Raw genomic sequence first — 14,823 nt, forward strand, 5'->3', positions numbered from 1 at the left:
TCTCTTTTCCCAAGTAAGGAGTGATGGGACAAGAGGAGATGGCCTCAGGTTGCTCCAGGGGAGGTTTAGATTGGATATCAGGAAAAGTTTCTTCACTGAAAGGGTAGTCAGGTACTGGAACAGCCTGCCCAGGGAAGTGGTGGAGTCAGCATCCCTGGAGGTGTTTAAAAGTCATATAGATGCAGCACTTAGGGACATGGTTTAGTGGTGGACTTGACAGTGTTAGGTTAACGGTTGGACTCTTAAAGGACTTTTTCAACCTAAATGATTCTATGATTCTCTGTAAGCCAGGACAGTTAATTTTGCAAAGTGATAAATTGGAGATGTATAATAGTCTGAAGAATAATGCATAGCAGGAGAGGGCAGGGGACAAAGACTGGGGTGTTTTTTCCTCTCTCTTCTAGTGCAAAAACTGAGGCATCAAATGAAGGTGGTAGGAGCCAGTTTCACAATAAAAACTGGTAGCTCTTGCAATGGTTAGTAGATTTGTGGCGTTCCTTGCCAAAATATGTTGTGAATACTAGAAGTTTAACCAACTATAAGGTGAGACTGGACAAATTCACAAAAAGGAAATACATTCAGGGTGAATACCTGTGGAGAAACTGCATCCAGCTCTTGAACTTTTTTTAGTTTAAAACAATTGGAGGCTGGAAGTGTATTGGTGAAAATTACTGCCCATGCTCATTCTCCTCTTGCAAGAGCTAGAAGCCCAGGATCCATTTATGATTCTTGTTGGTGATGGGCTGTTGGAAAAATGGACCCTTGGATTTCCTTCACTACGGACGTTTTTGTAGTGTTATGACACTTACAGAATTTGCAGCTACAAAACTTTTATACTGATTAAGAACAATGGCAGTTAAATCTATTAATTTGTTTAGAATTCATCTTCTAAACTTGAAGTCTGAATTACTACAGCCAATATTGTGTTAGCTTGCATGCGCACACGCAAAATTAGTATCCTTCATTTCTTACCTTGGACGCTATTTCCAAGGTTAAGACATTTTTCTATTGCTGTCTATTCAGAGGGGTATCAATGTATCAACAGTTTTAAAAATCAGATTTTGACTTGTGATAGAAACAGTACATGCATAAATACTCCAAATGTTTTTTATAAAACAGCTGACAGCGTACTACAACACAGTATGAACAAGGTTAATTTTTTTACTGTGATCTGTCAAGAACTACTGAAGTTAGTAGTTTTAATACAGTTAACATACTGAAAACATTTGAGCAACAAGCTTTGCACTCTGAAGCATTCCTATGAAGACAGGGTTCTTCCTGTAGTTTGCTTGAAAAACTTTTTTAAAGGATCAAAATTAATTCTTTAAAATGGTGTTCAAAACCATTTTGGTTTGTAAAAGGTTAAAAAAAAAGTATATAATATTGCTCAGTTAAAATGCAAACTCATTCTCTGAAGTGTCAGTATGTTATTCTTGTAAAAGAACATGTGTACAGAAATTCAGGGTCTGAAGTGAGGTTTTCCCAATTCTTTTTAGCCATGGTGATCCCAGGAAAGCACAGAGCTGGCTGCAGTTTGGCTTTCCTTTTGGAATACTGAAGTTTCCTTAAACAAAACGTAGACTGCCTTCTGTTTTCTAATGTCATTTTCAGAAACAGGATTGTGGGGGAAACCTCCTTATCACTGCTGACTTGCTGTCCACGTATGCACTCCATTGGAGACACGGGTTTGTAGAGTCTTGAGTCGAAGTTGTTGCTAGTACTGCTGCTTACCCTGTAGGAGGTGCTTTTGTCATGAGATACGAGTTTCTCTGCAGACAGCAAAAAAGATGAGGCTAGCCCCAGCTCTCCATTACTTCTCACTGTCTGTTGTGAGAGTGAGTTCACTGTTTTTCCAAGCAACTTTATTCGTTAGCTGTTTTATGATAAGTAATTGGTTCTACATATATTTTAGATTTTTTTTTTCTTTCCCAGAAAAAATCTGTTTTGTTTTGTGGAATTATTTGCTGTAAATGGACGAAAAGTTTCAGACTTCAGTATATCTCCTGCCGAGCTATGATTATTATTTAATGATGGGCACTCAGGACACTTGCCTTGGGGGATGCTGCAAGACAAGTTCTATGATCAGATACTCAGTATCTGTTGGTGCTCAAATTGTACTACCAGTTTTGACCAGCAGAGGCATGTATGCATGAGGAATTCATGTGCTGACTGCTTTCTCACTAATTTCCCATCTATCAGTTTAGCCAGAGCTCACACACTTACACGATAACTATAATTATTAGAGATCTGATATCCTGGGTTGTGCTGTGTTACAATATCTGCAGAGTCTTCCCATGCACATTGTGAAATTCATCCCTCTTGCTGATTTGTTGGGATGCTTGTGCCTTCTTTGGAAGACAGTTTTCTCTTTCTCAAGTCAGCCCACACTTAGGAAAAGCTTTGTGCTAGGTGCCAGGACACTGCGCCATTTACATCTTGTCACTTCTTGAATTTGATCTGCCAGCCACACCGGTTTCATCTGCCAGACTGTTTTAGTTCAGATCAATGATGCTCTTTGGAAGCATATTTCCTGATCTTATCTGGTTGTTGCATTTTCTCTCATACTAGGGAGCTGTCTTAGAACTCATTAACTGAATTTATTTCAGATGAAACTAAGCTGGAAAAGCTGTCTAGGAATGCAGGCACCAAGGGTGTTCAGTCCAAAGGCCAGACCAAAGGTAAACTGAGGTAACCCCCCTCCCTACCCACCCAAATACACATGGCATAGATGTCAGTTCTTCAGTTTCACTGCTGTTGTGCCATGTGACGTTTTCATGAAGATAAAAGCATTGTGCGGTAGCCTGGCACCCTTATCTCCTGGTGATGGAGACGAGTGCTAAACATCTGTACCAGGATTGGGTGACCTACCTGTATGGAGTCAATGAGGAGATCTGCCAGCAGCCAAAGCAGTGGAAGGTTGGCACGTTCTGAGTGCCCATCTGTGAGAAGAGCATGTTCTTTCATAGCAAGGAAGTTCTTCAACACAGAATTTTGTGGTAGATGCTAGAGTAGATTTCCAGGTAATGCTTGTATTGCCACAGTGTTCCCATATACCTTGTCTGACACAGATCTGTTTATTCTAGTATCAACATGTTGGAATTTGCTGAGAGTACAGTACATTCCCTGGTGCTTCTGCTGCCAACTCATTTGCCGTGAATAGGGTACACCCAGGCTACCTGTTCATCAACAGGCTGAATAAGAAATGTGTGAAAGTCTGTCAGGGCAAGTGAAAGCTTGAATTCAATCAGAAATGTGCCTACTTCTCTGAATGCATGTTGCTTCCTTTTGAATATTCCTCGTGCGTGTGTATGTTTGTATGTTTTAAATGTCGGTGGAAAGACTTCTAGTTAAACGTGCGTTATGAACATGTGTAGTCAACCTTAGTACAGCCAGTAGCAATTGGATTTTATCCTGTATCAGATCCACTAGATCAAAAGAGTTACCAAGCTCCCTGGTTAAAAGAAACAAGTAGCTAAAAAACCCTGCTCCCCACTCCTAGGGGCACCAACAAGATCTCTGGCTTTCCCAGCTCTATTTCTATTCTGAAGGTCTGTAAGCAGCTTGATCATCTTCTGAACATACTTTGTCAGACTTGCTAGAATAGGTCAGGAATTCTCAGCTGATGCAAAATTTGCAAAATACGCCTACAAAGGCATTGTTCTACTGGCTTGTGATGACCTGCCAACAGCAATGAAAACTGCTTTTGGAGCACCGACAGTATGATGTATGTTTATGCATAGTTATTTGGAGGAAGACACGGTTGCTTTTCAATACACTAACTGATGTGGTTCAGCTGCTACGTACATACATTCTTTCTTCTTAGCATTTTAGTATAGTCATCTGTACTTGGCACATGAGCAGGAAAAATGGTGGAGAGGTTCATGCCTCTGGCTGTAGATATTGTTCATAATCTTGGTAAACTTCACACCTGTGCTGGAATGTATGGGTCTATATTTGCATGTGTGCTCAGTAAACCTTGAGTAGCTTTCTTTTTTCTCTTAGGCACTTTAAGCATTCATAGTTATTTTGCTAGCTTTTCCCATCAAGGTACAATAGATAGCCTATTGTACAAGGGATTACTTTGGCCTTTTTCTTAATACAGGCATTTTATCTTTCACTTGGTTCAGGAGCTTGGCTTCCATTACTAACCAGTACCAATCTGCGGAATTTCCTCATTGAAAGCCTTTTAAGAATGTTTTGTGGTTTCAATCACAGTTACTGTTTAGTCTTAAAGATATGAATAATGATAGCATTGGAGTTTGTCTTGCTTGTCTTTTTTTAGTCTAATTACAAAAGTGAGCATTATATCACATCTCAAATATTAACATGTTCAGAAACACTTAAAAGCCAAAGTCCTGTGATTATCCAAATTGTGAATGTAATCTCAGCTTTCGTATTAGATATCCAATTGTATGTTTTCACTTGGCTTTCCTCCGAGGCGAAAATCTTGGGAAGTGCAAAACACCTAAGTAGGGATGTAGTACCGCTTTGTGTTATGGCTGCTGCATCCTTCAGACATGCATTGCTGATGACTGTAGAATACACACTTGTACTGGAATAATGCAAAGTATATACTTTATAAAAATTGCTCATTGGCTCAGTAATTTTGGCATGCATTGATCTGCTGTTGCTTTCTGAAATGCCGTGTGCAAGAGCCTAAGCTTTCAAAGCTTGTCAGTGATCAAGGGACTATTATACTTAAGGTGTAAGACACATTATCCATGTGCAGAGGTACCTACAACTTTCAAAAGATACTGCTTCTGGTTTGGGGTGAAAGTTTAAATAACCTTTGGAAGTCAAAAGCTTCACCCTAAGATGGCCTTCACGTTTGACTTTTTTTGTAGATCACCTACTGGACTGCTGTTAATGTTTTAGTTTGGCCTGTATGCACTCCTCTGAACTTCGATCTCTGCACAATGGGCTGCTTTGAGTTGGCTCAGTATGTATTGCCTCTGTCAGGTTGTGGGGTGTATCTAAAAAATAAATGAGGCTCTTGTTTAATTCAGCTAAGGTTTTCCCAGTGTCCCAGTTTTGGTATTGAGGAGGATATAGACTTAGTTTATACAGGGTTATTTACATACCAGGGATGCTTTCATACAGTAGGTGTGAATAATTATGTGTTCTTTTGTTACTTTTCTGGATACCAGACATTCACCAGTGCATTAACCATATTTGCTCTTTCATGTAATTTATGTAATAACTTGGTGGTGTTCAGTTTGAGTGAACTTTATGAAGATAATGCCAGCAGTTCGGCCCTTAACAAAAGAGAGGGCCTAAAGAAGTACAAGTCAAAACCTGAGTCTTACCAGATTTCCTGATGTAGTTTTTCCTGTGAGTGCAGAGCATTCTGTATAGGTACTTGCATGATTCAGAATGTGTTGTGATTTGGGTGGTATATGGCCTGATTTATTTCAGGGAGAATTGCTCTACAGAAAGTGAACCACATATAAGCAAATTACTTCCCATTCCTTGGAGCTATTTTTAATTTCGGAGTGATACAGAAAAATCTGTGTCAGTAGCAATCATCTCAACCTAGGCAGCACTGTAATCACATTGCATTTGCTTCTAGTTCTGGGGTATTTTTTTAGAAGTTTGACATAAACTTTTGAACTTTCTTTTCATAATACAGAGTATTTTGTATAAATTCTTTTTTATCTTTAGATCAACAGTTTTAGGGATAAGATACTTTAAAATAAACTGTTAGTGGTGATACTGTTAAATATGGAGACCCTCAGGATTCAGAGGATTCTTCCTTCCCAGCTGTGGGAGCCCACAGACTTGGCAGGGCGTAGGTGGACAAGGAGTACTGCCTAGGTGGTATGGGACTCCTTATGGGATGCAGGAAAGAGCCTCTTTGGGATTTTTGCAAGTATTATAATGATATCTTTTGGGGAAGAACCAAAGGTAAGGAAATGGAGGGATCGCGGTGGCGGGAACATGGGAAAATAGAAAGATAAAGGAATAAAATGAGGAATTGTATAAATGGAAAGAAACACAAACTTCAGTAACTTACAAAGATTCATTAAGTTTTTGCTATCAGTAATCAAGCTGGCAGGGAAAAAAGGGGATTTCTCTGTGTAAAAAAGTTGGATATTTTGTCTAGAAACAATTGTATTGATTTCAAAATGGAAGCAAACAGGAGATTTTTAGGAACACTTGGCTGTCATAGGGTTCCCCTGTGATTTAAGGCTGAAAAACTCTGTATCCTTTATGCCCCTCATTGACAGAATGGGGTGCATCAGAGGAATCAAAGCCTGTGAAAAAAGTCTAGAAGGTATCAGGAGCAAAAGGGCTCATGAATTAATGTTGCCCTGCTGATTTGTTCTGAATCCAGGTATTTTCGTTGGTGGGTATCTTGGCAACATGTGACAACATGCTCTTTATTTCCCCCGTCTTTGGAAAATGGGGGGGGGAACTAATTAGTTTTTTGAAAGCTCTGGACAAAAGCTACTTCTTATTAATGCCCCCCCTCCCCCCCCAAAAAAAACCCAAAAAAAACCCAAACCACAAATAAAGAACTGATGGCTATCCTTTTGCCTTTGAATGCAATGTTTTCAGCCTTATGTTTCTATTTTTAGCTTTTCAATGATTTGTTCAAGAATAACGCAAACCGGTCTGAGAACACAGAAAGACGACAAAATCAGAACTACTTCATGGAAATGATGACTGTAGAAGGAGTCTATGACTACTTAATGTATGTTGGTAAGAAGTGATTTTCATGCCAAATATGAGGTTCGGGTTCATTGGTAAGAAATAAAATTCTATTGTAGTACTTGTATATAATTCAGCACTTGCAAGCTTAACAATACACAATTTAGGAGCACAGTCACTCTTTAGAAGACTTTATTGCTGTGCTAAAATATCATAATTTAGCATTCATTATTGCTCAGTTGTTATATCTCTTTCTTTCCATGTCTCGGACTACGAGCTTATGGGAGAAGGTCCCTTCCATTTTCTCGGGTGTGCCTAGGCTGCTTGTATGCTCTGGGAACTAATTGATAAAAATAGTTAAGGGAAGTAATTGATAAGCAATCTGGAGAGTACCATTTTTTTCAGTGTTGCACTAACAAAACAAAAATATTATTTGCTTATTTGCAATCTTTTTTTTTTTAAAAATAAGTGATTCTTTTATCATCAGTATTAGGAGAACCTTATAAATGTGTGTTACTGTAAATTTGCAGGTAGGGTAGTTTTCCGCATTCCTGACTGGCTGCATCATCTCTTGATGGGAGGAAGAATTCTCTTCAAAAACACATTGGAACTGTACACAGACTATTACTTGCATTATAAGTTAGAACAGCTATTTCAGGAGCACCGGTTGGTTTCTCTGATAACACTGCTGAGAGGTTGGTAAAAGTTACATCTTTGAAGTGAAAATACTGCTTTAGTTTGATGTTTGAAATCCCTTCTGTTAGGTTTCCAAGTACTAAACATCGCAATGCTTAACTAAAGCTAATGGAGTTTTAAAAATCAAGTGGGCCTATAAAAAGTTTGCAAAAGCTCCTTGTAGAAAGATGCTGAGTCAGTCATGTTGTCTGTCAATGGTGATTACAGAAAAAAGTATTGTGAATAATAACTTGCTAAGGTGTGCAAAGAACAATAAAACAGAATAAAGGTGGTTTAGTATATCAGAGTGCAAATATTTCATGCAGTCTTTAAATTACTTCTCACTTGTGTGCTATATCACAGAACTTTATTGTTAATTTCTTTGTCCCTTTGTTGTGGTGGGCTTTTGAGAGGGCTTAAGTGTTCTTGACCTTCAAATAAGGGAAGGGGTGAGAGGTTAAATAAATTTAAAAATTACGTCACAGCTGTAGAGAAGTAATATCTGACTACAGTCTGATCTAAACACATGTGGCCAAAGCTCTGGAATCAAGACAGCTCTGTCCTTATCAAGCCAAAAAGAAAGCTTGTGAAAGACAAAAAAGGAAAGGAGTAAGTTTTTCAGAGCCTAAAACCAAAACTGAGTGCCTAATATTTCTGATGAACAGCAACTCTTAGTTTTTCATTCATAGGTAAAGCTGAATTTTTTGACAGTTTCAGACAATGTTTTAGCACAAGGTATAAACACTGCTTATAGTTTTGAAAGTATAAGGGAAATTGTAAGTAAGGAGATCATAACTAACCTAAAGTAGAATTGATCCAAACCTAGAAGATAATGCTTTAAAAATTTGAAAAAAATGGAAACAAATTAGCAAAAGATTGTTGTCCTTCACACAGGGGGGTATTCTGGATTTGATCAGGCTAATGTAAGCATAAGACTACTGTCTGGCAAGGCTAGAATTCCCTTCCAGTCAAGGTCGTACAGAAAAGAAACTCAACTTCGAAGCCATAATCCAAAATACATTTTATATCTCAGTGATGTAAAGCTGCCTAAAGACTTTTTTTTCCAATGTGTCTTTGCTGCAGATGCCGTCTTCTGTGAGAATACTGAACCTCGCTCTCTCCAGGATAAACAGAAGCGAGCAAAGCAGACTTTTGAAGAAATGATGAGATACATTCCAGGTTCTGTATTTTGTGACTCTCTGAGTATGGTTAATTGTTCAAGCAGATGTATAACCCAAATACAGTCACATTGGCTTTCCAAATCAAGTAATACTTACGCTGCTGAGATTTGAGTTGGCTAAAACACTAGGTGTAAGAACCAGGAGTTCAGTTTCATCACTTCAGTGTTGCTGACTAAGGTTGTAGCATAGTGATGAATAAAGACATGATAGAAATCAAGAGCTTTACAGATGTACTTAGTACCATAATTTCTTCACCTTTAGAATGCTTGTATGGTTTGTATTTTATCCAGATGAAAACTGGTTTAAAAAAGGCACAGCATGAAGCCGGAAGATAAATCTTCTAACTCTGTAAATTAGGGAAGAGGGGCCCATTTGCAAGGTTATTCAGAAAGCAATTAAAAAATTTCATCTTGTGGTTTATTAAACAATGCATTAGGACAATACATTGACATTATAAAAAATGTAATAATTAGGCATGCAGCCCTGAAGGAAAGGGAGGAAAAAAGGAGGAACCAAAGGCGTGCTTGTTTTTCCATTCACCACTTTAGACGGATAAAATTTGAACTCTTTCTTTAATTTAAACTGTTTTTTAATTACTGGAGTTCTATAACTTCATTGTATAGCTGTTCTGCAGTGCTTCCTAATGGCTTGTGTATTTGTTGGTATCTGGTCTAGATTTAATAGGCAAGTGCATTGGGGAAGAGGCTAAATATGAAGGCATCAGGCTTCTGTTTGATGGGATGCAGCAACCTGTGCTCAACAAACAGGTAACTTGTGACACGTGAGAAACTTGCCTTTTGGCATAGAATTTCCTGAAGTGAATGTTTACATATAGCAGAGAAGTGAGCTCTAATTCAAAGTTAAAAATAAAAAGCAGAGTGTTGCCTTGGAGTGTTCTTAATTTTCTTTATTTTTTTTTAGTTAACTTATGTTCTGCTGGACATTGGGATTCAAGAACTCTTTCCGGAGCTGAGTAAGGTATGTGCTAACTCCTTTCAAGAGCTGCAGAATTCTTCAAGCTGCTAGTGAGTCTGGTGGTTGGTGCATTTTTGCTGTTGTTCCCTTGTAATATTAATTTTGGGGAAAATCTATATTTTACTAATGTGTTGAAATCGTCGAAATCTGGATTATTTACATTTTTGTTAATTGGCTCTTTCCGAACCAGCTTAGGCTCATTTGTCTCACAGCAATTCTGAGCTGCCTTTCAGTAGAATTGGACAGAGCAATCAGCAGTTGGGATGTCAGTGCCATTCTTCTTGATTGATTGTCTCCATTCTGTTTTATGCATTTCCTGATCTAGGAAATGAATTCTGCATGCAGAGCTCAGCTTGAGCTTCTGCATTTTTCTTGAGAATATTTGGCAGGAGGGTTTCTTACCTCTAGTTTGGTCACTGCAATGTTAACTCCAACTATCCAGATAAAGGAGAAAGAATTCGCATAACACAAGATGCTGTGTAAATGCATATTGTTAAGTTTGTGATCCACCTGATATTTGTACTTATATATATAAAAACTTAACAGAGTTTTACATAGTAATTTTACAGTTTGGTCTTCATGGTAAGCAGGAGATATTAGCTGGTTAACTAGATAAAAAAAAAAACCAAAAAAACCCCTCACTTACAATAGATGTTCATTGCATGAGCCCTGTGTCTGAGAGCTGCAGAGTGCCAGCAGTGATTTGTTTTGCATGATAAAAAGAAACAAACGTTAGATGTCAGAACAAGCTGACTGTTTTCACTGAAATAAGGCCATCTAAGCAAGTCTAACATGCTCTGCCCATCACCTCTGTAGCCACCCAGTCTTCACAGTTAAAAACTGACCAAGGGAATAAGGAAGTAGCCTGGAGACTTGCGTGCTGTAAAAAAGACCTGACTTAGCCCTGCTGTTTTACTCTGATGAACTGTTTTTGTATCTCAGCAGCTAATAACATATATATAGGAGCACTGGTCTTTCTTCAGTTGATGCTGAAAAAACCTGAAGGCTTTGTGTGTTTTAAGTATTTAAATAGTCTTTAAAGCACCAGTCAGGCCCAGAGGGTGGTGATCCGTGGAATGAAGTCTAGTTGGAGGCCAGTAACTAGGGAGGTATCCCAGGGGTCAGTTCTGGGTCCAGTCCTGTTTAACATCTTCATTAATGATCTGGATGGTGGGGCAGAGTGCAAGGCTGGTGATGACACTGAGCTGGGAGGAGTGGCTGGTACACCAGGGGGTTGTGCTGCCATCCAGAGGGACCTAGACAGGCTGGAGAAGTGGGCTGACAGGGACCTCATGAAGTTCAACAAAGGGAAATGCAAAGCAGCTTGGCAGAAAAGGACCTGGGGGGTCCTGGTGGACACCAAGTTGATCATGAGACAGTGATGTGCCCTTGCTGCAAAGGCAGTAAATGGTGTCCTGGGCTGCATTAGGAGGAGTGGTGCCAGCAGGTCAAGGGAGGTGATGCTGCCCCTCTACTCAGTGCTGGCAAGGCCACACCTGGGGTACTGTGTCCAGGTCTGGGCTCCCCAGTGCAAGAGAGACATGGACATACTGGAGAGAGTCCAGTGAAGGGCCATGAAGATGATGAAGGGACTGGAGCATCTCTCTTATGAGGCGAGGCCTCTCAGCTGGGGCTGTCCAGCCTGGAGAAGACAGGGTGCAAAGAGGACAGGACAGTGGTGTCCAGTGACAGGACCAGAGGCAACAGGCACAAACTGAAACACAGGAGGTTCCCTCTGAACATCAGGAAACACTTTTTCACTGTGAGGGTGACCAAGCACTGGCACAGGTTGCCCAGGAGCTGGTGGAGTCTCCATTCTTGGAGTTTTTCAGAAGCCATCTGGGCATGGTCCTGGGCAACCATCTCTGAGTGGCCCTGCTTGAGGTTTGGACTAGATGACCTTCAGAGGCACCTTCCAACCCCAACCATGCTGTGATTCCATAACAGTGTGTATATTTAGTGGGGTGAAATATGCTTTCTTCGAAAACAAATCAAGAAAAGATTATTTAATTTAAATCAAAATTATGGTTTGTACAACTTATTAATCTGTCCTTTTGTTCCATGTAACTGTGACACTGCCTGACTGCGCTGCAGTGTTTCAGAAAACCACTTGCTGAGGAGGGACCTCTAACGCTACCTTTGGTCCCAGTGAAACAGCAGGGTTGAGGGCTGGGCTCCCTCTGTCCCCTGTGACTGAAGATGATGGGAACAGAGCAAGGGAATTCACTGGCCGAGATTTCAGTAGAGGAGAGGAAGAGAACCTGGAACTTCAGCTATTTTCCTATTTTGGATGTACTGAGAGTAATACAGAACAAAGTACTGCTTCTGTGATGTTTCACAGTGACGTACTAAGACTGTGATGGACTGAGTGAGGCAGCTGAGGAGGGATCACTAGGAGAAGAGAAATGCAAGGTAGACAGGGTATATGGGCAGAGGGCAGCGGTTTTCATCTGAAGCTGTAAAAAAAAGTGTTCCCCAAAGTCACTGCAAACTGACTGTGAAGCCACTTGGGAAGAGAATTGTTTTCTCCAAATAATTGTAATGTGGAAGTTAGAAGTAGTGACTGGTCTTACTTAGCTATCAGTTGTATTGACAGTGGGATCGAGTGCACCCTCAGCAAGTTTGCCAACAACACCAAGCTGTGTGGTGCAGTCGACACACTGGAGGGAAGGGATGTCATCCAGGAGGACCTTGAGAGGTGGGCCCGTACAAACCTCATGAAGTTCAGCAAGGCCAAGTGCAAGGTCCTGCACATGGGTCAGGGCAATCCCAAGCACAAATACAGTCTGGGGGATGAGTGGATTGAGAGCAGCCCTGAGGAGAAGGACTTACAGGTATTAGTGGATGGAAAACTGACTATGAGCCAGCAATGTGCACTCACAGCGCAGAAAGCCAACTGTATCCTGGGCTGCATCAAAAGAAGTGTGGCTTTTCAGTACTTAGAGGGTCTACAGGAAAGATGGGGAGAGTCTTTTTACAAAGGCATGTAGTGATAAGACAAGGGGTAATGGCTTTAAACTGAAAGAGCGTAGATTCAGGTTAGATGTAAGGAAGAAATTCTTCACTATGAGAGTGGTGAGACACTGGAACAGGTTGCCCAGAGAAGCTGTGGATGCCCCCTCCTTGGAAGTGTTCAAGGCCAGGTTGGACGGGGCTTTGAGCAACCTGGTCTAGTGGAAGGTGTCCCTGCCCATGGCAGGGGGGTTGGAACTACATGATCTTTAAGGTCCCTTCCAACCCAAACTATTATATGTTGTGGGGAGAGGGAAATCACTCCAATGACTCTTTTAATTGAGCAGAGACTGGTCCTTTTTGAGTTGCTTGATATCAAAATGCATTTGTAGTTACAGTGAAGAACAGAAAAATATTTCAGGTTGGTAAGGATTTAAAGGGAAAACTGAGTGTCCTGGATGTTTTGTTTTGAGCACTGCTCCTTCAGCAGGGGAAACAGTGATGGGAGAGATGGGAAAATTTTCATTAGCGATGATGCGAGTCTGCTTCTCGCTCTTGAGATCTGCTACAGGTACCAATGTGGATGTATACTAGATCACTTGATATATCCCATGTTTAATGGCAGCATGCACGTGTGAACAAGCTCTAGGGATAAGAGCTGAAAAGCGTGTATTAGGAGTTTTGCCTTTTATACAGTGTACAGCCAGTCCCTTGCAAGTCTGTCAGGATACAAGGAAAAGGGGCAGCTGAAGAGGAGGAGCATTCCTAGCAGAGGAAGGAAAGAAATCCAGCTGAAAAAATACCATGTCAGAGCCATTGCCAGAGCAGAAAATTGCTGTGTTAAGAAAATTGTATTTAGCCGTTCAGAATGGGGGAGGTGAGAACTTTCAGAGAAAGCAGAAAATACCTATTTTGAGAAATCTTATTAAAAACCTGAAAGCTGTAGCCTTCCTTTCTTTTAACTCTGGTTTCAAGTGGATGTTATCAAATACCATTAATCACTGCAGCTCAGTTCAGTCATTTATATGTAAATATGCATTTCCAAATTTAGTAATTTTTTTTTTCTCCATTACTGTTTAACAGGGTCCAAAGGAAGCTAGCTCTGTATCGTGTTGGATGTGAATGCAGGGACCTTGCTGGACACCCAGTAAAAACATCTGCTGTGCATTATTGTAGTGTACACGTGACATTTTAACTTTGCATTGTATATTTTCTTGTAAATAACATAAAATTTAAGTTCTAAAAGATCTCTTTATGCAATAAAGACATTAAAATTTAATACCAACTACAAGTAAATAATATCTCTACTTTTTATTTTATATTTGTTTTAGCTGTTATCAGTAAAAGTCAAATTAATTTCCCCAAAATCGCTGCACGTGCAATTACAGGGTGACATAAAATAAGACAGCTGGGAGATCAGCCATCGTATGTTTTGCTAAAAGAGCAATTACTGTTGTCTTCTTTAAAGGATATGTGGAAAAATTGTTTGGAAGAAGTTGTAGAATGCTCCCATTAAGTTATCTTTAACTGTCTTAATGAACCTTACTAATTTTTTTAAAAACTAAATTACATGATTGAATCTGCTGCATACAAATCATCTCAGAACTATCTTTGGCCTTCATGCTTTCCATAAGCATGGAAAATCATGTGTGTAACTTAGTTTATTTAATATCTGACCTTCAAATCTAAAGCACTCTTAAAATAATAATGGGTGTGAAAAGTGGTTTTGACTTTTACCTTAGCCTTTATTTTCCTGCAGTTTTCTTATCTGGGTTTGAGGGTCTTCTGGTATCCTCTTTACAGGCTTAGAAAAGAGGATGTGAGTCTGTTCATAGCATTTTCTAAAAATTTATTCATGTATAAAAATGTGTGGAAGATTTTTCCTGTAAATTTTAGTTTGTTGGCCCAGCCTTTATAAAAGAGACTTTGAAAAGAACTTTCTTGTGTGGATTTTTAACAAGTTCTACTCGCAGAACAATACAGAGATATTTCAATAGTCATTCCTCAATTTTTCTTTTCAGACAACACTCCTTTTCTTTTTTACTAACAAGCCAACCTAATGCGCCATCAGTGTTCTTTGTCAATACAGTTTGCATTATCTAGCTGTATTACTTTGGCATACCTTTTCCTTCTGTTTGTCAAAAGGAAGGTAAAACTGTTACCTCTCTGGATGTGCCAAAAGAGTTGTTACAACTCTGTAAAAACTGGCTTGCAGGTACAGCTTGGACCATAAGTGCACTCTGTTACTGGCTTTGATTTGGGGATGACCATTCTGTAAATTAGTAATTTTAGGGACCGGTATTGACAAATCAGCAACAGTGTTATAACTAATAGTGTGTCAAGGTCAGTAGTTTGTCGCCCTGTTCTAACACAACTTACCTGATGCAGC

General features: G+C 39.7%; 1 protein-coding gene across 5 annotated transcripts in view; it reads left to right on the forward strand.

Annotated features, from left to right (window-relative positions):
- Nucleotides 1-14,370, forward strand: part of SNX14 (sorting nexin 14) — a 57,397-nt gene extending 43,027 nt beyond the window's left edge. For 3 of the 5 annotated variants that reach the window (XM_074819627.1, XM_074819623.1, XM_074819625.1), the window contains 6 exons: nt 6,579-6,702; nt 7,182-7,346; nt 8,410-8,505; nt 9,183-9,274; nt 9,429-9,485; nt 13,518-14,370. In XM_074819627.1, coding sequence (XP_074675728.1) covers nt 6,579-6,702; nt 7,182-7,346; nt 8,410-8,505; nt 9,183-9,274; nt 9,429-9,485; nt 13,518-13,556 — 573 coding nt within the window. In that variant the 3' untranslated portion in view covers nt 13,557-14,370. Of the gene's footprint in view, nt 1-4,844; nt 4,940-6,227; nt 6,400-6,578; nt 6,703-7,181; nt 7,347-8,409; nt 8,506-9,182; nt 9,275-9,428; nt 9,486-13,517 lie in introns of those variants that run through there. The other 2 variants (XM_074819626.1, XM_074819624.1) reach the window with 2 other exon arrangements.
- The last annotated feature ends 453 nt before the right edge of the window (nt 14,371-14,823 follow it).

Source organism: Strix aluco, chromosome 3 (assembly GCF_031877795.1).
Source record: "Strix aluco isolate bStrAlu1 chromosome 3, bStrAlu1.hap1, whole genome shotgun sequence".
NCBI lineage: Eukaryota > Metazoa > Chordata > Aves > Strigiformes > Strigidae > Strix > Strix aluco.